The sequence below is a fragment of the Cervus elaphus genome, chromosome 14 (genome assembly GCF_910594005.1).
Source record: "Cervus elaphus chromosome 14, mCerEla1.1, whole genome shotgun sequence".
Lineage (NCBI taxonomy): Eukaryota > Metazoa > Chordata > Mammalia > Artiodactyla > Cervidae > Cervus > Cervus elaphus.
The window spans coordinates 32,858,959-32,884,415 of NC_057828.1; the positions used below are offsets into that span (position 1 = coordinate 32,858,959).

At 35.2% G+C, this 25,457-nt stretch overlaps 1 protein-coding gene across 1 annotated transcript in view; it reads left to right on the forward strand.

The window, feature by feature from the left end:
• Positions 1-25,457, forward strand: part of SMYD3 (SET and MYND domain containing 3) — a 709,727-nt gene that overhangs the window by 164,861 nt on the left and 519,409 nt on the right. The window contains exons 3-5 of the mRNA XM_043923815.1: positions 7,295-7,402; positions 8,948-9,005; positions 10,725-10,861. Coding sequence (XP_043779750.1) covers positions 7,295-7,402; positions 8,948-9,005; positions 10,725-10,861 — 303 coding nt within the window. The remainder of the gene's footprint in view (positions 1-7,294; positions 7,403-8,947; positions 9,006-10,724; positions 10,862-25,457) is intronic.

The following is a 25,457-nucleotide window of genomic DNA, read 5'->3' on the forward strand; positions in this document are numbered from 1 at the left end:
ATTAGTGTACTACATTTGAAGCATGAAGAGGATATTATTTATTTGCCATTAAGAGATCTGCAAGTGAATGGAATACTGTTGGGTCTTCTTTCTTTCCTGCAAGTCACATGGCAACTCAAATATCCTAAGTTTTGCTCATAGGAGACAAACTGTAGATGATTGTGCATATTAATGGTTATTAATTGTGGCTAATAGAGGTTATCAATCACAAATGAACTTGTTGAATAAGCTGGCTTAAAAGAATTCATTTTCTTTTTTCCACAGTTTAAGCCAGTTTCCTTCATCTTTAAATGATCCCAAATCTGAGGAAAATACCATTCCAAATTTTCCTAAGTCTCACATGAGGAGGTTTCAGGGGCTTTCGACATGGCACTAGTGATAAAGAACCCACCTGCCAATATAGGAGACGTTAGAGACATGGTTTTGGTCCCTGGGTTGGGAAGATCTCTTGGAGAAGGTCGTGGCAACCCACTCCAGTATTCTTGCCTGGAGAATCCCATGGACAGAGCAGCCTGGCTGGTATAGCTGTAGTCCATAGGGTTGCAAAGAGTCGACACAACTGAAGCTTATTTAGCATGCATGCACGAGGAGGTTTCATGCCTTTTTGACATAATTCACATATTTGTTAGAAATGGATATTACAGAATCATAGATTTTTTTTTTTTTTTTTTATCATTGAGAAGCTGCCTTAGAGATGGTTGAATCCAGTCTGGTTACAGAATAAATGTCTAGTGAGCCCTTAGTTGTAAATTAGATGTATTTTACCCAGGCTGGGCTCACTATATATTGACCCTTCCCACATGCTATCCCACAAAATAATAAGCTGCCCTAAAATGAGTATTTAATCCAACCAAAATTCAATGTTAAATAGTATTTAAATGGGTTATTAAGCTGTAGTGGCTTTGTGTCCAACTCAGGGATAAAAGCATTATGATAATAGTGTAAAGGTTATTTTGTGTAAGAAAGAAGAAATAAATGGATGTTTTCTTTCTGTCCTAACATTTCATCAGTCCTCTCCTTTCGTAATTAAGCAATCAAGACCATCTCAGACTGGTTAGAGCAAGAATTGTTAGGGATTTTCCTGATCTTTTTGGATGGCCTAAATTTAAAATAAACAGTGGTAAATATATAGTAAATTACATCTCCTAAGTGGTACTTATTTTAGAATAAATCATCAGATATCTATTGCACACCTCTTATATGCATGATACAGTCGTGTCCAACTCTTCATGACCCCATGGACTGTAGCCCTCCAGGCTGCTCTGTCCATGAATTTTCCCAGGCAAGAACACTGGAGTGGGTTGCCATTTCCTACTCCAGGGGATCTTCCTGACTCAGGGATCGAACTTGCATCTCCTGCATTTGCAGGCAGTTTCTTTACTACTAGTGCCACATGGGGAGCTCAAAAATAAAATAATAATATTTAAAAGTTGGTGAGTTTACTGAGTCTTTGTGTTACAAAAAATCTCTTTGGTGTTATAAAAGAACTTATTGAAGCATTTTTTTAATATTTGAAAATTAATCCATTTAAAGGATTATTGGAGTTACAACCAGGTTTTCCAAAATAAACAAACATTAAGAAGTTGTGTTTATTAATAGTGATTTTAATTTTTTCTTGTTCATATAAAAATGCTTCCCCCTGAATCACCATTAACAGATATAAGAAAGATAATTATGTTTGCTTCTATTTATAAATATAATGTATGATATTTGTAAAAGATAACAGTATTGGGAAACTATACAGGGGAGAACAAAATTGGCTTTTTGTTATAGGAAAAACTGGAAAATTAGTGCCAATTTTCTAATATTTTAACAAATCTACAGTGAGCATTCTTCAGCTTATTTATGTATATCATTTAAATTAGGGTTAGTCACATTATAATATTACTTCTATGCCAGCAAAATGCACATTAAAAATTCTGATGTTCTCTACTAAACCCTCATCAGAAGGATTAGGGAAACATAATTCTAATGACAAGTTAGAGAGCCCTCACTTGCCTACACCCTAGAAACTTTTGAATACAGTTATTTTCATTTATCTTTAGCACACTAACGGGTCACCTATGATATTTTGTGTCTATTAGCATTTCTTTGATCACTGTTTTTTTTGTATTTTTTGTTTATTGGCATTTCTTTTTTAGGCATAAATTATCTCTTCATGTCTTTCACTTTTCGCCCCCTAATTTTATGGAAATATTCACCCTTTTTTTTAGTTATTCTATAAGACCTCCTTGTATTTTGGAGACATTTAACACTATCCACATATATAGTTTAGATTTTGTTTTTCTAGTTTGTTCTTTACTTTTCAACCATATTTGAGGTGTTAGGTTTTCTTGTTTCTGATATACAAGTTATTTATTTTTATGTTGGTTAGCATATACATCTTTTCATTTATCATTTCTAGGTTTTATGTCCAGCTTTAGAAACTCTTTTCCCACCTCATTATTATAAAAATGTTAATTCCTGTAAGGCAATAGTTTAATTATAAGTATAGAATAGTATTTTATAGTTTTAATCTATCTTGTGTATATAGTGACCTCCTTTTTAATTTAGCCTAGCTCAGTGGTTTTTCAACGTTGGCTGCACTTGAAATCTGCTGCAGTGATTAAAAACAATTTAGACATCCAATTCTATCTCAGCAGTACTGTGAGACACTGTGGGATGTGTCCCAGGCTGTGTATTAAAATATTTTCTTATGTGTGTGTTGAATGTGTAACTGTAGCATTGTTCTAGATCTTGGGTTTTCAGCTCTTTCAGGCCTAACTCCATCTTTCTAAGACAGTTATTTTATTGTCCTCTCTACTATCTTGAAATGAAATTTCTTAGGTAATGCAGTTTACCTAGTTACATATTTCAAAATTCAATATCAATATAAATGCCGTAACTAGAACATAAAGGAGAATGAACATTAAAATAACTTAAAATAATATATACTTTTGTGTGTAAGTGCTCAGGCATGACTAGACTAGAAGACATAATTAAGAAGTAATTAAGACATAATTAAGAAGTCATATACTTGTACCTGTACAGAGTCACTGTGAAAAGGGAAGTTGCAAAATGCAGATCAGAAAATGTGTTTTATTTGTTAATACACATACCAAAACTGTTTTTGGCTTCAGTGATATGCTTTTGTGAAATATTGAATAATTGTAGCATTTAATTCTTAAATGCAATCTTACCTTAATTTCCCTAGAGAATTCAGTGCTATTAAAGCTATGTAAAAATGTTGTTGTATAAACAAAGGAGGTTTCCTTATAGGCTCAGATAATTATAAACAAGTTTGTCACCTTTCTAGAATGTCTGATCAGACATTTACAAGTCTTGTTGGATTTGGAACAATTCTTCATTGTATGGAACTGTCTTAAGCATGCAGTATGTCTAGCATTTCTGGCTCCTGAGCAGTAAGTACCCATGGTGCTCCCCAAGCATTGTGTGAAACAAAAATACCCTCAATAAAATGCCCATACAACTCCCAAGATTAGGATTACTCCCGCTGAAAACCACTGGGTTTAGTTCATCAGTTTATGTGCTGAGTCAATATAAATACTATAAAACATATGAAAATGTATATACTCTGAAGTTGTTTTTGAGTTATACACGTACTTATACATGGAATTGAGTCAAAGACATCTTAATTTCTTTTTTGCCCTATCTAAAATTCTTCTCTCCTTGCCTTTGTTTCTTAATTCAGTATTTTAATTTCCTTTGTCTTTCATGCTAATTTGTGCTTATTATACTTTATTGTTAATTTTCAACTATGAGAACAGAAAACATTACAGTTAGTGTTGTGAATAAAATCTTAATTGTACCCTGTATTTGTAGTAATAGAAGAAAATAGGAAAAAGTAGTTCAAGGGCTTATCAATGAGAAAGGGGTAGATATGTAATGTGTATGTGTCCTTATGTAATGTGTCCTTGAGGTCTCCATCTGATGACTCAGATGATAAAAAATCTGCCTGCAATATGGGAGACCCGGGTTCAATCCCTGGGTTGGGAAGATCTCCTGGCGAAGGGAATGGCTACCCACTCTAGTATTCCTGGCTGGAGAATCCCATGGACAGAGGAGCCTGGCGAGCTGCACTCCATGGTTAAAGTTTGTAGAGTGAAGATAATGCCTAATGTTTTTGTATGATTGTGAGTTTTTCTTCAAAGTCAAATGCAGTTGCTTAAAAGATTTCTTTTTAAACCTTTTCTGGTGGTTTGCTTCTATTAGTAAGCCTATGGTAAGCCTACAATTAATGTTTTAAAAACATGGTTTTTAGTATCATGGTTTCTAGTGGTATGATTACCTTCCATATTTATGTAGATCTGGTTTAAAGTAAAAATAATGAACTTCTTTTTTGCTGAAGCAAGTGGGAAGATAAGTACGTTGTCCAATGTTTCTGAGCAGCGATCTAGGAATAGCCTTAAGAGATATATTGTCTACTTTCTAATTATCACTGAGAATAAAAACTCATTTTAATTATGTTAAAGAAATAAAGTCATTTTTGACAAGAACTTTCTAAAATTTAGAAGCTTCATTCTAAATAATGTCATCTAACAGATCTGTTGGTTTATTACCTGGGGTACATGTTATAGTTACTTTTCCCTGGTAAGCTTCCAAAAGGCTGAGCTGCTCAAAACTGGAGGTTTTAACATGAAAGTTATGGGTGATCTCTAATATTTAAGTGTCAATTAAAATCTGCTCTTAAGATTGTTTAATCCATTATCTCAGTCTTATTTTACTAGTTGCAGTTCTTTTCCAGCCAGACACTTTGAATACCAAATGAAAACTCTTGCACCAAAGCTATGGTTTTCTCCTCAATCAATAATAAAAAATATCCATGCTCTAGTCTCCTGTTAGTGAGAATGACTGTGAATTTGTCTGCTTACCCTTCCTCATTCAAAGACCAGCTGAAGGAAAGAAAGTGTATACGTATCTCTGAGTCAGTACACTCCAACCTGACTTCCCAAAGGATGGCAATAACAGTAACGGGAAACTCTGTATTAACTTATTTATATAAGTTTTGTAAATACAGAGCATTTTAGAACTTTTAGTAGGCTAAAAATGTTTTGAATCTCTAAGCATATTCTATAATATGAAATGTTTTTCGAACTTATTTGACAGTGTAACCATATTAATTTTAGGGATCTTACAGCACATTGGTACTTACTAATTGTTAGTCCAGGATTAGCCCCCTGAGCAACAGAAATCTTTTCTTTCACTGAGTTATATTCTATTGACATTAGAAGCAGTTCTGTGAAAGGCCATTGTGTTGTGAGCTATTGTCGAAGACATTGTCCAGCATACTTATTAGCATTCTTGGAAGAAATCCCTCCTGTGATTTAATACTTGGTAAATCTATGTGTTTTTCTCTTCTGTCAGATGAGAATTATGATTTCTTTTTGCCTTGCCTGTAAGGCAACTCATATAAATGTAGCGCACAAGCGCGATCATTACTTCTGTCTCCTGTTTAGCTTACTAAGAATTTATACTCTCTCTTTGTATATTTATGTAGCTTGGTAGTTAGATTCCAGCTCTTGAGCCTTACTTTCATCACCTTTAATATAAGGATAATATCTACCATTTGGATTATTGTGAAAATCACGAGAAATGTTTTTTAATTGCTTAGCCATATGTCTAACACACTATAGAATGCTAAGTAATGCTAGAATACTTTTTTCCCCATAATTTTAACATTACATTTTGTTTCTAATTTTACAGTCTTATCTCCTACTCACCTCTCTTTGAAACACTCACTTTTATTTGGAAATGAGTCAAGTATAAATGGGGCTTCCTAGGTTGCACAGTGGTAAAGAATTTACCAGCCAATGGAGGAGATGCAAGAGATGCAGGTCCCATCCCTGGGAAGATCCCCTGGAGTAGGAAATGGCAACCCGCTCCAGTTTTCTTGCCTGGAGAATCCCATGGACAGAGGAGCCTGGCGGGCTGTAGTTCACGGGGTCGCAAAAGGTGGAGCACGAACGAACGACTGAGCACACACACACAAAGTATAAATACTTAAAAAAAAATCACATTAATAGCATTGCCATAGTGAATGAGAAGGAATGAAATGAGGCAATTGTGAGTAGAGGTGATAAAAGAAATGATGTACCCCTTGTAAACGATGTCTCCAAGGTTTGGTTTACCAGGAGAGAGTGGTAGACAAAACGTACCTTCACCCAGCATCCTGGCACAGGCAGTCTTTCTGAGCAAAATGCTGGCTTGAACTTGCATCTGAGTCACAGCTTCAGAGTAGCTGCATCTACTGTTTTGGTTATGCTGCATGTTGTGCTATTAAGTGGAAAAGAGAGACCTCCTGTAGGGGGATTTCATAGGCCCAGCATCTGGGAAGCAGATTTATAATTTCTGAAAGAAGACAATGTGAGCATCAGGCATTTCAGAGATAGAACTTACAGCTCTCATTTGGAAAAGAAATATTAGATATTTGGTCTAGTGGTCTCCCTCTCACCAGGGTTAAATATTAGACACTCTGGATTGTATTTCCATATAGAAGCAATCCCATATAAAGGGAGTCATGGCATTTCAGACTCAAGGACAATGTCTGTCCATTTAGTCCTCTCCCTCCTAGTGTTTCGATATTGGTGACTGGCTCTGTAGTCTCTTCAGCCCCACCAGCACATGGCTAGGACTCTGGGCTAAGTGACTGTGTAATTTATCCTCCCAACCACACTTTTCAGAATGTTAATAATTAGGCCAGGACAACATAAATAAACCAAGACAGTTCTGAATAAGAATGGCCTTTGGTCATTTTAGCTAATAACTCCTTTCTATGTTATCTTAAAAAACAAAAGGATTTTCTATTTTTTTAAATTTTTGTTAGCCCTCCTGATATTTCTCTACTTACTATAGCAGCACAGAAATTCAGATAGCTATCTGTCCTGTTATGATTTTTTGAACCATGTGTTTTATTTTCTAATTTGGAGTGATGTTTTCTTTTTGTATTCAAAATCACTGTCTATTAAGGAATCCTATTTAATCACCTAAGAGACTATCTTATGAATTATTTAGAAAGACATAATCATTCTTTCTTTGGATGCTACCAGCCAGGTAATAACCACGGGGCAAATAAAGGATAAAGGTGAAATGGAAGCTTTTGATGTCCATGCTTGATAATTGCATACTAAATCCTGGATCAGTAATAGTATTAGAATATTGCTTTCCTTTTCTATTTGCAGTTATATTTAGGCTATTAAAATTAAGTTAATGTTGATGACTCTCAACATTCAAAACCCATATAAACGAAAGTTAAATTTTTATGTCTTATATGTCCTCCTCACTCTTGTCTTAACAGAAAAAAGCTTGGCAGGACCATAAGCGAGAATGCAAATGCCTTAAAAGCTGCAAACCCAGATACCCTCCTGACTCTGTCCGACTACTTGGCAGAGTTGTTTTCAAACTTGTGAGTATAAAACTTGCGAAATATGCTTGGGTTTTAACATAAGCACTTGCAGTTGCATGTAGTATTCATATTTAAGGCTAAATTTAAATCTGTATTAAAGTAGAAGGTGGATTATTCCAGGGAGTGTCTTAAGACAAACTTGCTATTTTCTATTAATCCCAGCATTGGTGGCAGTGATGAAGTACATGGCCCCCCTTTTGAAGGCCCTGTGTGTGTTCTCCTGGGAATGGAGGCATAAGGTCCTATGTTTGGGGCATGAGATGTTAGTGATTCCTATTACATTGCCTTTATTGCTGTTCTACTGAGAACTAATGCACAAGGCAAGTATATCAATTTTTGGGTTGCTTCTTCAAGTGAGATTTTAATTAGATGATTGAAGGAAGAGTGTTTTGTTTTGTTTTGTTTTGTTTTTCAAAGCTAACATCCATTGAAATTGTTTCTTCCATCTCTTTTCCTACTTTGCCTAAGTGGCTAGTGGATTCTATGAAATCACTCTGTGGTAATACCTTCCAGCTTTTATTTTTCCCAGGCTTTAGCATGTATCTCTTTATTGCAAGCTTCAGCTCTATTCTGTCCTGTTGTTTATTAACTTTTTTGGCAATAAAATTTTATAGGGGTTTTTAGGAATGTATAAGTGTATACCTAAAACCAGTGCAGTGTTTTATATCAGCTACATCAGTACTAAAAATGAATTTAGAATACCAAATGTGTATTGTCTTTGGACTGATTATACAACATCTGTCACATATACTTACTGCTATTTTCAAATGTATATATTGTATTGAACTAAACTCAATAATACGCAAATTTATTTCAAAGCTTTAGTAAATTGAAATCAACTTTATTATGCATTCCTTTAATTACCTTATATTAACAGTATAATAATATGATATTTGAGTCTGAACTTTGTCAACTTTATTAATATTGAAAAGATAGAGAACCACTGCTAGAGCAGAAATAGGTTGCTTCAGAATCACCCAAGGTACTAGTTCTCAATCTCCACCCCCAACCTACTGAGTCAGAATCTAATAGAAAGTTGTTATAATGATCGCTCCCGTCTATTGAGCACCTACTATTTCCAGGCCATGTGCTAATTGCTTTATATGTTAAACATATTTTATCCCACAACAACTCAGTGTTATACATTACTTCTTATGTGTGTTTCACATAAGGAAATTGATTCCTCTTGCCTCAAGGTTAAGTAACATGCCCAAGCTTGCACATTTTGTAATAAACTCTTATTTTTATTCATCTATCTTTGCTTTTCTGTAATAATTAATAATAAAGTCCTTGCAATGACCCAAGTCAGTGGTAGAACTGGGGAAAAAATAAAAGTATGGAAACGTTTTGTAAAAGAATTTTGTGTTTAGAAATTAAACTGGTGGGTCAAGTTGCAGCACATTTTAACATGATGAAGAGAAGGAATATATAGAAAATTGTCTTTTTAACAGACTTGCATTTAAATATCTAAAGATACCTAAACATATTCATGTATATATTGGAGCACTTTAAATTGTTTTTGGTGTTTTCCTTCTTTCTTCATAGATGCAAGAAACACCCTCTGAATCAGAAAAACTTTACTCATTTTATGATCTGGAGTCAAGTAAGTGATTGTCTATCAGCATTTTAAAAGTTCTATAATTTATTTGCTGGGCTGATGAGCTGCTTTATTTTTGCCTTTGTTTTTCTGTCTCTGTTTGTGAGGCAACAAACCTTTTCAAGTTTTTATGTAGACTGACACATTAGCTTATTTAATTTATTCCAGGATAGCTTTGGCCATAGAGGGGTTTGTGAAGTGCCATAGAGGAGTCTTAAGTTAGGCAGTGAGGGGAGTATAACCCTTAGTCAAGTTGACAAAATAATTTCACTTCTGTTTTTCCTTCTGTTGTTCTCTTCGTCCACTTTTGGCTTCTTTTTGATGTCAGGGAACAGTAATGTGAATAGAGGGGCTCCAAGGAACATTTAGGTTCACTGGTCCTTTAGATAATATGGAAAATAGAAGGTGCCGATGACTTCGGCTCTCTGACAGCACTGAGTCTTGTTCAGCTCCTGAACTACCATGGCAGTGGCCAACCTCCCTGAGAACACCGAGAGGCTTTGCATCTGAGTGTTTAGTGAATGTAAGGTTTATTTTTCTTCCATGTTGGCACAGATCCTCTTCAGTGAAGTTGCAAATGACTTCAGCTCAAAAATAGCAAGAGCTTGTGGAGTAAATATGCTATACAGTTTAATATTTCTGGAGGGAGACAAATAAGATGATCTAGTACAGATTTATGGTTATGGAATCCTAAGTGCCAATGATAATAAATTATTATTTAAGAAATCATTGGCTTAATTGTTCTGTTGCACAAGTAATTTAAAGAAAATATGTAGACCTGACATGAGCAACAGAGTAATGGTGTAGTTCATCTTGATGTATGTTTTCAAGTTTTAGTAGAGAACTAATTAGTCATTTTTTTCTTGTTATATTACTGCAAGATAATTAACATCTCTTAAAGTGAGTTTTACTATGAACAGTGGCCCTGTTCAGTAGCAGTGTCATCCATGCTGCCTTAAGTGAAGTTCCCCAAATGTTATTAATTGAATTGTGCACTCTTAGCCTTCACAACGCTTTGTGGTATAAATGAAACTGAGTTTTTCAAGGAGTGATACTGGCTTTGGAACTTTCTCCTTCTGTTTGAATGGAAACCTTATATATCTTGTTTATTCATTCTTTAAAGAACTTGAAGATGTGATTTCTTTGGTTGATCCATGTTTTCTTCTTGATATACTTTCTCCTTGACACATATCATCAATTTGAGCTTAATTTAACCAAACTTGTCAATTTTTGCTTTCTGGTTTTTTTTGCCTTTAAAATGATAATGGTAATCAGTCATGTCCTGATTGTAAATTGTTTCATGAAAAAGCCTGCTTAAATTCACCAACTAAATAAGCATTTATGGTGGTTTGAGCATGTGCATCTGCTAACAGACATCATTACTGATTTTGGTTTTACTGTTTTTTCATGTGGATGTGTGTATTTTGTTTTGCTAGGTGTTTGATCTTATTTTGTAGATGACATTTGGCAGAATTTAACTGGTAACGTGTATATAATAATTTGTAGCTATCAAAAAATAAAAAGATAGGCATTTTTTAAAATTTATTTTTTAATTAAGGATAATTGCTTTACAGAATTTTGTTGTTTTCTGCCAAACATCTAATCTCTGTTAGAATGAAATCTAGGGCAGGAAATTTCTGGCTTAATAGCTACCACTGAATACCTGAAAATTGTCCACAGAAAGTTCGCTGTATGATAGTGCTATTTATTTTCTGTTTAAAAAAGATATTAACAAACTGACTGAAGATAAGAAAGAGGGCCTCAGGCAACTTGCATTGACATTTCAACATTTCATGAGAGAAGAAATACAGGATGCTTCTCAGCTGCCACCTTCCTTTGACACTTTTGAAGCCTTTGCAAAAGTAAGTGTTAACTTTGGTTTCTTTGCTAATGCCATAAATCAACTCTTTAGTCCTTATTTTGTTGTTGATCCGTGAAAATCCAGGACTCTTCATGTCTTTATCACTTCCCTGCCTTTATGAGTAGAAAATGGGAGAATGTATTGCTAGTAATGAAAAGAGTATTACTTTTTCTGCTTTATCACTATGCTTATTAACAGCCAAGAATGGTCACTCTTAGCTGTGAAAGCACACCCTCAAAAGAGTGTGCTTTCTTTCCTCAAGAGAGAGTAACATGTTCTATTATTTCTTACTAATGGATTTAAGTTTGCTGTTGAGTTCGTTTAGTTTTGTGGTGGTGGTTTCAGCAATGGAAACTCTTTTGAAGTGGAAAAATTATTGGAATCCTTTTCTTGATTTAGTGAATTCTAAATAGAATGAAGATATAATCATTTCTGATTTAAAAAGGATTTCCTAAATTGCCTGAAAATTTGTTTAAATGTTTCAAGTCACTCAAATCTTAGATTAGGAGTATGAAATAGGTCTAAGTTAATATCTCATTATGGTCTATTGGCAGTGGTTATCTGAGTGCTCTTTTTGTAAGGGATTCTGGGCTTTGCTTAGGCTCAGAGAGACAGAATGCACTGGTTGATTCTTGATGTCTACCCTGGGACAGGGATAAAGGAATCAATATGTCCTGCACTATTATCATATGTTTGCTTTCCTTACTTTGCCATGCTGTGTGTTTTGATTTGTTTAAATATTTTATCAATATTTTAATATATTGATATATTTTAATAATAAGCAAAATTTTACATTTGAGGGTGATTTTTGTTAATTTTGCAATTTATAAGCACACATCCAGTGACATATTTATCCCGTGAACATATTTAAAATGTTTTATATTATAATCTGCTTATTTTCTAAGTATTTAAATGTGGTTAGTATGATGGCTATAGATTTATTTTTGTTTTTCCCAAATGTATTTTTATTCTTTAGATTATGTTCTTATGATTTTCTGATACTATCATCTTGGCATTACATTCTGGTTTGTCTGTAATTTTAAATTGATTTCAGAATATAATGATTGCTTATGATACATCAGAGAGATTTCACATGTATATATTTCATATGCTTCTGCAAATTACAACCTATAGTAGTGCTATGTATACAGCACACACAAGCTCTTTTGATGTTACCTACTATACACAGTAACACCTACTGAAAGATAAAAATATACCTATGATGACTATAACTTCATTCCTAGTGTTCCCTATTGTTGGAAAATGTTCAAGTGCTAATTACTGGAGTTATTAGTGTTCATAATACCTATTTAGAAATGGTTTCCATTGTTCCATGTAAAATGTGAATTACTATCTTATTTCTCTGGTTTCTTTTAAAATAATTTTAATCTTATGAATCTTACAATGAATTTCTCTCTGTATTGTTTAGAGGGGGGGAATTCTGTCATTACAATTAACCAGGAAAAATTTTAATAATATGCTTTCCTTCTCCCCACATAATTATATTTGTTATTGCTGCAAAAGTAAAACATATTCATCTTTGTAATTTATGAGGGAATTGAACTCAGATCTGTGATTTCTGCCTTAAAGTTTAGGTTAATATATATAAACCTATACTTTAACCTATATACTAACCTATATATATGTACACACATATATATATATATGTACCTGTATATATATAGGTAAATAATCAGAGGAAAGCAGCATTGACTTATGGCTCCTGAACTTCCTTGTAGAAGTTTTGTTTATATTTTATAGATTGTAGTTATTTTTCTGCTTATAAATTTGTCCTTAAAAGAGAAAACTCTTCTCCCTCTCACCTCCTCCTCTCTATCCCTCCTTCCTGTCCTTCACTTTTTTTTTTTTTAAGAGTAGAATAGTATTAAATTAAGCTCATCAGTGTCCTGCAAAGCTTAGGGGTGAACCACTGAGTTTATAAGTTTGCAAGTGTGTGATGATGTAGATCACGACAAATGCATTGCAAGTGGGTGGAGAATGCTGGTCAGGAAATTTTATCCCCATCTACCGCCATCTCCCCGTCTTGCTGGGATAAAGAGTTAATCAAAGAGAAGAAATGGGCAGTTCAGAGAGGGTTGCATCGTGTTGCTGCTTCTCTGTGTGCAGTCTCTCAGCAGTGGTTCCATGCTGGCCTGCATTTCTCAACCTGAGGAACTAGCGTTTGAATTCATGCTTTAAAGAAAGCTGACTTTACTTGGCTTCAGTAAAGAAAAGCCTGCTTTATGTTTTGCTTTTCCTCCCACTCATTTATATTCGTTGAGGTTCTCTGAAGGTATTAAACGCGCTAAGCTTATGTTTCAGTTCATCTCACTGTCATTTAAGACAGAAGGAATCCTGAGAGCTTTTTCAAATTGGTTTCTACCTTCATTTTTTTTTTTTTTGAGTTTTTGATTATGGACTTTTCCAAACACAGAAGTAGAGAGACAATTCTAATGAACCCTCATGTTTTCATCACTTGGTGTCAGTAGTTTTCAAACTTGTTTTATTAATGTATCTGATAGATTTCACACAGGTGTTCGTCTCCTTTACTTGGATTTCCAAACATTCCTTACAATTACTCTTTTGCTATCAGGCCTCTTGGCTTCCTGAGAGAGGTGTTTGTTAGTGAATTCATTGATCAAATTATGCAAGTTTTGTTTTGCTTTTGTTTGGTGGTGAACTATGTACAAAGCACTCTTGGGCCGGGGTTATAGAAATATGTGGCTAATCTAACTCTGAAAATTATGTTCCAAGGCAAAGAACCTCAGCAAGTCAAAAGTCTTTCTTGGGGATATGCACATATTTATCAAACTTGCACTACCTGGAAATGAAAGGGGTTGGTAGAGGATGAGAAGGTTCTTAATCCTAGGAACAAGTTTCTTCTCTGCTGAGCAGATAGCTTTTTCTAGTAGCAGTCCATGATTAATTCCTCAAAAGTTGGCAGTTTATATTTTGAACACCCCAGAAAACACTGGGGTTTTCTGTTGAAAAATAATGTATATTTGTTTTTGGGCTAGATTCTTACTGCCTCTTGTGCTTCTGCTGCTCAAGACTTGGTTTTACTTAGAAAATTTATCCCCGCCCCCCACCCCGCTCCCCTGCCCCACTTCATTACTCTGAAGACATTATTGTGTAGTCTTCTTCCAGTTATGTTTCCAAGTATCCCTGGTTTTCACCACTTCCTTATTAGCAGTATCAGCCCCCCACTCCCCCCACCCCCACACAGAGCAATTGACAAATTGGGATTCAGAGGCCAGGAGTTTGCTGTATAAAATATCTTGTCCACTTAGGAATTTGTTGCCTGGTTGTAAAAATTAAGTGGGAAGGAGAAATTTTTCTAGGGTAAGAAATCAAGGAGAACTTCACACAGGAAGCAGAAATTAATGGCATGCATTTCAGGAGAGAAGATGGTGTTTGGAAACAATTAGAGAGAATGGTCTAGAAATACCTGTGGGGAGCAAGGGGGTACAGCTCCTCTAACCCACCTGTGCTAAGAAAAATTCATTGGCTTCCTATAAAGGAGATTTGAAAAGGCAGTTGTTACCAGTGGAATACATGTTTCAGTTATATGCATTTTCAGCTAGTGATTACAATCAGAGTTGAATGAAAGCTTTGATGCTTAAAATGTGGTTTATTTTTGGTAGTAATAGAAATTAGAGAGGATGGTAGTGCCCCCAGAATTTCTAAATAGGGAGGCTACAGAGTGATGATCTGGTTGGATGGAAAGGTGGGAGTGGTTTGCCTGTAGCTTTATTTGCTTAACAGTTTTTTAAAAAATTTTAGATTGTAAGTTACTTGAGAGTGGGGCTGAATGGAAATTAAAGCATCAGGTGTGAGAAAAGTGGTTTACCACTGACGGTATTGAAGGTGGCCAAAGGATAGGAGATGTACTGCAGATGTTTGTGAGAATAGTGATGGCGTGTGATTATCTGTATCTTCATCAAAAGACATCTCTACTGGCTCTTTTTCAGATTGTTTAGAGAAGGGAAAATGTATGTTTTCATCTCTACAGGCCCTTCCTCCTTCCCACTCCCCAGCTTTTTTTTTTCACCCACTTCTATTTTGAAGTAGAACTTCTGGTTAGATTTCAAAATGGATTTATACTGGCAAGACAACTCCTATCTATGGTTCAATCTATTGATTGAGCTGTAAACATTTGCTACAAATATGCAGATACTATGTACGCATAATCATGAATATAAGCTTTTAAAAGGTGAGCAAATTGCAGTTAGAGGACAAATTTAAATGGGAGGCTGAGTGTGATGGTTAAGTCGTTTTTTCAGACAAGTAAGTGAAATTCTCTCAATCTTGATTTCCTTATCTGTAAATGGGAATGATAATCATAATACTGGTGACTTAGTGGTTAAGAATCTGTCTGCCTATGCAGGAGACACAAGAGATGTGGGTTCAGTCCCTGGGTTGGCAAGATCCTCTGGCGAAGGAAATGGCAACCCACTCCAATATTCTTGCCTGGAAAATCCCATGGACAGAGGAGGCTGGCGGGCTGCAGCCCATGGGGTCACAAAGAGTCAGACACAGCTGAGTGACTGAGCGCACAAAGAGTAAACACAAAAAATAATAATTACAGATTAAAGTGAGGATTCACTGTAAAGTACTTAGAGTGTCTGATGCATGTTATTAATTTCTGCTAATACTGCCCCATTTTCCATCCTTATTTGTATTCCAGTATAAAACAGGAGTGTAATCTGCAACTGACTATAAATCAGAGTCACAGATAGTTGCATACAGTTGTGTCCACTGCTGGTATCTCACACTCAGAATTACCTCTGTTGTTGAGAAGAAAATTTTGCAAACAGAAAATAGAACCTTTCCCATAGTAACTGGTTTTGTTTCAGCCTGTAGCTACCATGGACGAAAATCCTTTACTGTGTCCTATATTCATCACAACTTCATGATTTCAGAGTAGTTCCTTGGGATTTCATGGAGGAAATATAAAAGCAGGCTTTCTATGATGAATGAAATGTTTCTTACACATGAATCTTAAAAGGATGAAATTATTAGAGTTTTGTTAGTTGTCATGGCATAGTTTACTGAAATGACATGTATAGTATTTCTCTATTCTATCCCTTCAAATGTACACTGGTAATTATTGGTAATGGTCTTTCTAAATTTAGTGTCAGTAGACTTAGTTTTGAGCTTATTTCCAATGCATAGAATGTATTTTTTAGAAACTATTGTACAGAGTTTTAAAAATACATACTTATTTTTTTCCTGGACTTAGAACTTCCTTTTCTAAAAATTCATTTGGTAGACTGATGAGAATGTGATAAGCTCTGAACAATAAAATAGAAAATGGACTAGTTGCGTAAAATGTTTCAAAGCCAGATATTAAATTGGAAGCAACAAGAGTAAAAGTGACCTTTCTGACCACAAAACATATGTCATTGTTATTGCTGCCAGAGCTCTACAAAGTACTTTTTAACTCGATAATATACAACTGCAACAGAATTTTTTGATTAACAATTCCACATCTGTTTGAGAAGATTTTTTTTTCTTTTAAACAAAATAATAGTTTTCCTGGTAGAACATTATTTTTATTCTTAAGGGTACATCTGTGATCTCCTGATCTTGCCTTCCAGACTCATGCTATTAGAGGCAACTGGTTTTGCAATATATACTGTGATTGCGTAGATCTGAAAGTAGAATTTTAGAAGGATTTTTTTTGTATTATGATACTTAAAGTTTATATTCAGTTTCAGTCTGAGTAAATTCTTTTCACAGAGAGAGATTTACTTTTTATTGGAGATGCACTGAAGAATGGGTTAGAACAAGAATCTTGCTAATTCACAGGATGAAAATAAATAGTGATTTAATATTGTTAATCGAGATGTATTAGAAATAAGACACAAATGGTAATATATTAAAGATCATATACTTGCATTTGGTATATGCTATTTGTGTGTTAATAAACAGTCCCTGGTATTCTGCCATAACCTCATACTTTTAACAAAGTATATAAGTCAGCATGGTGGAAAAAATTACTAAATAATCCCTCTTTGGATCTTTCTATTTGCTGAAGGATGGTGTACCTCAGTAAAAAGAAAGAACAAATTTGTTTCTGATATATTCAGTTTTTAATCTTAAATTTTTCATCTAGTTAGCCCTCTCATTCTGGATGTAGGGTGCCTTATTACTTCAGTGTTGCTGTTAGGTTAATTTGTGGGACAAATATGGCCTCTGTTGTTTGAAAGGTCAGGAGTGTGTGTGTGCATTTGCCACTTAAGGGTTTCAAGTTCATGCAGGACCCAATTTTCGAACCTTTTCGTTGATCAGCTCAGTTGGATTTCACTACTGTGGCATGCTCTAAAGTAGTAAAGAAAGCAATCTTCTGAATTAGTAAAGTGATGGATTATCTAATTACAAAGTTTATATGAAATGGCAGTATGATAACTTTGACTGCATTACTAAATGATCCCAGTGACTGATCAGATGTGCCTGGATTCCATTACGGAAAAATATGCCATTAAATATTTAATACTAAAAACGAGCAGACACACCAGGATTGCTAACCTCTAATCACCAGGAAGCGTGTATCTCAACATTTGGAGGTAGCTGCTAGATAACACATCTCTCTTGTCTTGCTCAGAACAGCTGTTAGAAGACTTAATTTCTGGGATTATACTTTTCTTCAGGTTTTAAGTAAAATGGGCAAACAGCCAACATACTTAACTGCATGTAAATCTTGGCATTCTAATTATGAGAAGCTGATGCATTTACGATTTATGTTTTTTTATACAACAGATTGACTCCCTGAGTAGATTCAAGAGATGATTATTCCCAAAGATCTTCCTCCAAGTAAAGTGACATTTGTAGGACACTTGGGATTTCAAAACAAAGCAAGTCATGTATTTTTAGTGATGATATTTATCTATTATATTCTTCATTATTAACCATTCAGTTATTATGTCTCTTCATTTATGTATAAATAACCTATGATGAATGGATGTCTGTTTATCATAGTTAAGGACCAGATGCCAGCTAACTTCTGAAATTCAGAAGGATAATTATTAAATTCTTAATCAACATTTTTATGTATACCTGTGTTGCTCAAGGTTAATTACATATATAAGGCCAATACTTTGATTAAAACTACTGATGGATAAAAGTGTTTGCCAAGCCTTGTTGCCTTATCTATTTGTGTGTATAACTTGCCAATAATTCAGATAGAGGCAACATTTTTAAAATGACAATATGTCATTACGGAATGGCAGAGATTACTTTCATTGCTTTGCCTTTCCCTCTAGTGAAAAAAACTTCTATTAGAGTACTGTGTCTCCCTACTAGAGTGTGACTTCTTAGAGCTAGTAATTACATTTATTTTGAATCCCCGGGAATCTTCATGGTACACAGTAGGCATTTAATTATTGACTGGGTCAAAGAATGTATGAAAACTGTACGTTTTCTGTTTTGTGGAGAATATTTAGTTAAATATATTTTAAAATTATTACTGTAAATATGTAAGATTAGATAAAAAAGAATCTATATAATGGTAAAAGTCATGAAGTTGAGTTGATAGCTCAGAATCACAGAAGCTGCCATGTTCATAAATTCTTAAGGAAATTATGAATCATTACATTAATTATTCCAGAGTTCATCAAATTTTTTCTGCAAAAGTCCACATAGTAAATATTTTAGACTTTGTAGGCCGAGAAGCAAAAGTGAATTATTACTGGCAGTTTTTAATGCATGATGAGAGGGCTGCTTATGGTCTCCCTGGCAACTCCTTAACTCTTCTCTATAGTTGAAAGCATCCAACTCCTTAACTCTTCTCTATAGTTGAAAGCATCCATGGATAAAATATAAGTGAACTGGCATGGATGTCTTCCAATAAAACTTTGTTTACAGACATAGAACATTGATTTTCATATAACTTTTACTTGTACTCAAATATTCTTCTTTTTATTTTTTCCCAACCTTTTACAAATGAAAGAAAACATTCTGGTCTTGCAGTCTATGCAGAAACAGGTGGTGGATCAAATTTGGTCCATGGGCCATAGCTTGCCAATCCTTAAATTGTTTTTTGTAAGCCAAAAGATTTTTTTTGTGTGTGTGCACAATAGGAGATAGCACATGCTGTCAAAACTTCTCTAATTAAAAAAGAAAAGGAACTATTTTATTTAAATTACTTTTAGCAGTTACTGTTGCTTTTTAACATGCATTGGTTCTACAGTTTTACATTCCCAGTGACATTTGTAAGCACAATATGTATACAGTAATTATCTCTTGGGTTTATTATTTTTTATCCCCAAAACATTTGATTCAATAAATTTAAGATGTTTTAATTCAATAATACAGTAGAAAAGATGTAGTATTTCACTAAGGATTAGGAAGAAATAAAACTCTTAAATAGAAAAATATGTATATTTTATTAATATCTTATTTATCATAAACTATCATTATTAGTTTTTTGTTTGTTTTCTTTAACTCCAGATGTTATAGTTTGTTATTTTGCCTTGAAAAGAAATGTAAAGACACAGTTTTCTAGTAGAATTATTTTGGCTGTATCACTCAGGTTTAGAAAATTTTTTATTTGAGTCTTCAGATCTTTTTCTTAGATTATGGATATTACCTTCAGATTTTATTGTGCTTTGACTATTTGTGTTATGAATGAGATGGACCTGTTAGGGGAGGAAGAAAAGGTTGGGGTATAACACTAATAGTAATGAAAAATTATGATATGATGAACTTCTGTTAAATTTTATAACAGGGAGAAACAGAGTGACAGTTTTGAAGGCAGAAATTAGACATTGCTACATGATGTAGAAAATAAGGTGTTATGTTAAATAAGCAGGTAAGTGTGGGGATGGCTTCTTCTGTAAGTCAGATGAAAACATGTGGCCTGATCAGGAGAGAAAATAGCCCAATTACTATCTGAATGGATCAATTTTCATTAAACTTTTCTTCAGTACCTAGTGTTACATGTTAAAGATACATATTTAGATAATTGTTCCTTTGTACCGTATGACAAAGGAAGAACAAAAAGCCCTGTCATATTGGGCCAGCTGTCTATGGCTCAGTACCTAGAAGAACTCTGTCATTAGAGTGGTCCAAGGATGTAGCAGGCTGCCTTGGCATAGCTTGGAGCTTCCTGTCCCTGCAAGTGTCTCATTCCAGGTTAGAAGCACATGTCAGGATGAGTTATCTCCATGAATAAGATAAAGTGAAAGTGTTAGTCACTCAGTCGTGTCCAACTCTTTGCGACCCCATGGACTGTAGCCTGCCAGACTTCTCTGTCCATGGAATTCTTCAGGCAAGAATACTGGAGTGGGTTTCCCTTTCCTTCTCCAGGGGATCTTCCCAACCTAGGGATTGAACTCAGGACTCCCACATTGCAGGCAGATTCTTTACCAACTGAGCCACCAGGGAAGCCCCATGAATAAGGAAAAGCTTGATGATTTGTAAGGTACTCTGTGTTTGTCATCTTCATGGTGCGTCATGGAAGAATGCAGCATACCTTTCCCCATCCTCTCTACCCAAGTCCTGCTTATTCTTTAACATTTCAGCTCAAATCATTTATGAAATCCATGTGACTAGGATCAATCCTTCCATGCTGTAAAATCAGTAGCCACTGGTATTTTCTATGCTGATCATTTGACAACTGTGAATTTTCTCTCTGTTTATTAGCTGTATGTCTTCATTTCCTAAATTCCCAGCTAGGCTGTAAACTTTGTGAGAATAGGGGTCATGTTACCCAGTTCCTTCCTTAAGCATCGGAGAACCATACAATTTTAGGCCTGAAAAGATCACAGAAACTAGCCAGTTTCCTAGCCTCCTGGCCTCCTCTCCTCTACCTCTTTCCATGATGTACCAGTTTTGGTTAAGAGAAGGTTGATAAAATAATCACCCTGTGACAGGATGGATGCTAGAATTTAAGTCTTTGGAACTCGGTCAAATGCTCCTTCTCCTATCTGATGCCTGAGTGTTCAAGAATTGTATCTAAGTTGAAGTAAAACTGTGATGGAGCAAACAACTTAATGTCACAAACAACTCTTCATCAGTGTCTATTCCTTATGTATTTTTTCTAGCTTTATTGAGATGTAATTGACATATAGCATTGTATAAGTTTAATGTGTACAGTGTGTTGCTTTGATATACTTACATATTGCAGAATGATTCTGACTGTAGGGTTAGCTAACACCTCTATCACGTCACATAATTACCTTTTGTGTGTGTAGTGAAAAAAGTTAAGATCTACTCATGTAGCAATTTTTAAATATAAAACAGAATTATCAGCTATAATCACCATGCTGTCCAATAGATTCTCAGAATTTGTTCATCTTATAGCTGGATATGTTCCTTTTCACTGACATCTTCCCATTTCCCCAGGTCCACACTTCTCTATTCCTTATATTGAAAGTTATTAGTATAAAGCCAGGAAATTAAGAATAAGTTACACTGTAGGATTACTCTTATCAGCATTAGAAACTAGACTAGATTGTTTCTCTAAAGATGAGTTTCAGTATCAGAGACTCTGTCTGGCTATGTTTAAGTGATGGTGACTTTCCAAACCATCTGGATGGATTCCGTCCAGATAACTGTTATGAACTCAACACTGTATTAGATACTTGATAGTTCGTGGATTTGTTTTGTATTGCTCATTTTTTTGGTCCCATACTTACTGGGAAGCCAGTGGGTATTAGGCAGTGGTCTTTATTTTAGTAGATCACGGGACAATTGAAAGATTTATCACAAGTGGCCTAGTGCTGTAGTCACCCAATTTTATTTTTTATTTTAATTTTTTAACTCTACAAAGTACTTTAACAAATATAATCACATTCATTGCTTATAACCTTCTGAGTTGTTATTACTCCTTTTTCAGATGATGGAATGCTTAAGGTCACATTGTTTTTAAATAAAGGTGCCAGAGCTTTAACTTGAGTATCATGATTTTAGATTTTCCTCATCTCACCATACTGCATTCTGTGTTATGTCCTATAGTAAAGCTCTGATTATGAACTACTCTAAGCCTTAGGAGCAAAACCAGAGTGAAAGAAATGGGAGTATGTATCTGATAGGATTTCTATCACTAATATTAAAGCACTGCTATAGTATTATTTAAATTAAATATTTAAATTATTTAATTGGGATTCCTTCTGTTTTCATAGAGGTGGTGCCTCATGTCTTATACCTCTTTCCTCATATATTCAAATCTAAATAAGTGATAGCATGAGGGGTCAGGGGAGGGTGGGTTTTCCTATCAAATATTACTGAGCTGATGCTGCCACAATGGTAGGTGAAAATAAAGATAATTGCAATGAAATTTATATAGAGTTAAGATAGTTTTTGAAATCTAGATTCCATAACCTTCAAGTACTGAATATTGAAACATTAATCATTCAAGAGCCTTCAGCTTGGTTCTGTCTTGTTTTCAAGTGATTATTGGGTATGTTTTTTCTTGTAATTCTGTAAATACTTACATTTATGGATTAAAACATTTTATAATACAATAGAATATATACAGTAAAGGATAAACTCATCTTTGGCTTCTTTGGCAACTATTTTTCTGTCATGCCTTTGAAATTTATGACATGAGTGACATAGGCAAATAATTTAGAAATACTGTGTTTTGAACAAATACTTGTCAAATAAAAGCATTGGAACTACATATGACCAGATCTGACAATTGTGGGTGCTGTTTTAAGTTTTAATTAACATTTGGTTTTAGTTTTGATGCTATAGGAAAAGACAAGGCTCTGTTTATGCAGAGCTCTTTTATTAGGATTTGCTGAATTACGAACAGGATTACAAATGCTCTTTACAGCATTTTCTTTCTTCCCCTCCTGCTCCTCATGGCTGGCGGTAATTTATTGAATTAACAGCACCAACTCAGCGTCTGAAGAGGCCTGTGTGACTTGTTGGTTGATGTCCTGGGGCCTGTTTCATCCTTCACAGACTTTCATGGGCTCTTGGAGTTTCAGGTTTAGAGAGAAATTGGTAGGCTATGTTATTTTGGTGCCTCGGGAGTCTTTTGTAATAATAGGTGACTGTGGGTTTTCTTGTTTTGTTTGTCCAAGAGTCCATAGAACAGTACCCACTTAAACCTCCAGAATGCAGATATTATGGTGTGATATTGTCCACATTTTAGAAATCTTTGAATTGCCTTTTGTGGTGTGACCTGCCCTTGTTTTTCCTTCTACACCTCTTACCATTTTGTTTAAAAAAAATCATAATTTGTTAGTTCTCTTTCTACCTGTTGGATGACAAGCATTCTGCTGTCATGGCCTAACTTGCTGAGCCTAACTATTTCCTCTGATCTCCAATCTCATATTTTCTACTTAACAAAAACCTTCACTTGCATGATCTGTTTTAACTTCAGATCCATCATGAACAGTTCTTAAAAGTATTGTCTTCTCTTTCTCCTCAATAGGATGTGCTTCTTCTCCACCTTTTCTGGCTTTCCTCTTGGCTTGGCAGTCTCCTGAGTCAGCCACATCAGGAATGTCAGAGATGTCTCTGAATGAATATTCCCTCTCTCTTGCCTTCTATATGCCCTGCTTACGCTGCTTTTGAAATATCTCTTAATTCTGTTTTTTTTTTTTTTCTCTCTATCTATTTTTTGCCACTGGCCTAGTTAAGGTTCTTTTTATCCTCCCTACCTGGCCTATCTAATGTTTTTTGCTTCTCTTTTCCTGGATCTCAACCCATTTTTGATACCACCTTTAGAGATATATGGGCTTCCCTTGTGGCTCAGCTGGTAAAGAATCTGCCTGCAATGCAGAAGACCTGGGTTCAATTCCTGGGTTGGTAAGATCCCCTGGAGAAGGGAAGGGCTACCCACTCCAGTGTTCTGGCCTGGAGAATTCCATGGACTGTATATCCATGGGGTTGCAAAGAGTCAGACATGACTGAGCAACTTTCACTTTATTTCACTTCACTTAGATAGATAGATAGATAGATATATGTATATTTAATTAATCTGATCATTTGTATTCTCCTGCTTTAAAATGTTGATTTCCTACTGCCTATTATATAAAATCAAGGTTTTAAAATATGACATTTGAAGGCCCTGCAGGCCTCATTCCTTGCTCCTTTCCTGGAACTGGGTGACTGCTTGGATGGGCTGTAACTTGAGGGGTGTAACCATTTTCTTAGCACCTTGCTAAGAAACTAGTAAGTTGCAAGGATTTAATCAATGCATGCTTTCTCTCTTTTCCATTGTTGCATTGTCACTGGCATCTTGCTTTTCCTTTTTCACATTATTGCATTGTCATTGTGTTTCTTCACACTTCCAAAGCCTGGTAATATCTGAAGCATTGCTGCTGTGACAGTAGCAAATGAATGCAGTCAGGGCAAGTGTGTCCTCTGGATGGGGAATTATTTTTGACAGGCTAAGATATTTTGAGCCCATTTGTAAAGCTGCCAGTAAATATGAGAACACACGAGGAGAGGTTATCAAAGTCAGTGTGACTAATCAGCAAAGCCTGGTTATGGCTGCTGGTGTGTGTGTGTGTGTGTGCGCGCGTGTGCATTCGTGTGTAGATGTGTAAGCAAGGAGGTAGAAATCATTGTGTTCCTTTAGATCCTAAGGTAATATGCTTCTACCTGTAAGTCATTCTGATTTGACAGAGGAAATTTAGCTTTGAATGCTAATCATCAGCAGTAGTTGAGCGGGCTTCTGCTTTGGAGAAGGAAATGGCAACCCACTCCAGTGTTCTTGCCTGGAGAATCCCAGGGACGGGGGAGCCTGGTGGGCTGCAGTCTATGGGGTCGCACAGAGTCGGACACGACTGAAGCAACTTAGCAGCAGTAGCAGTTGCTTTGTCAACTGCTAGGTTGGTTAATTAGAGAATTATAAGGATGTAATCAGATTTTGGAATTCCGTTCCTAGAAGATATCTATGTGTATTTGCTAATGGCTGTCAGGCAGGCTTCTAGCTTTTCTTTAGATACTTGCTAAACATAATTTTTCTATGCTGAAAATATTTTCCTCATATCCCAGTGATCTTTAGGTATTCTTTGTCACTTCTCACCTCCTCAAAGTCACTTAAGAGAAGCTTGCAAAGTCCTTTGAATTTTGTAGAAGCAAGGCGTTATGCTGTATAGTTTGAGTTATAGCTCTTTCAGTTTATTGGGAGGGTATTTTCTACATGGCAAGGAGTGTTTAGACTTAAATGAACTTGGTATTTAAAAGTTTCTTTTGAAAACAGCTTCATGTTTTCAATTACAAAATAATATAGTGGCTTAGTGAGTGTGATAATTCACGTATATACTAATAGTGATCAGCATTAGTTGAATAGGATTCAAAGTACTTTAAACTCTTGCCATTTGTCATTTCCCTAACAGTAAAGATTCCTTTCCTAATTCCAACCTTTGTATGTACAACTCTTTCCATTCTTCCTGGCAAATTCCTTTTCATTCTTCAAGATTCACTTCAAATGCCCCCTTTTCTAGGAAGTCTTTCTCAACTTCCTTGGACATGTTCCATTATGACAGGAATGATAAAGCAGATGAAAAAAAAAATCTAAGAGCAGTAAATAACGTCTATCCTTTCATCCCTCCAGCCACGAGCTGTTGTCAGGAGTTGGCCAGTTTCTCACAAAAGGGCACAGTCAGGGGTTCCAGTCCATCGGTGTTGAA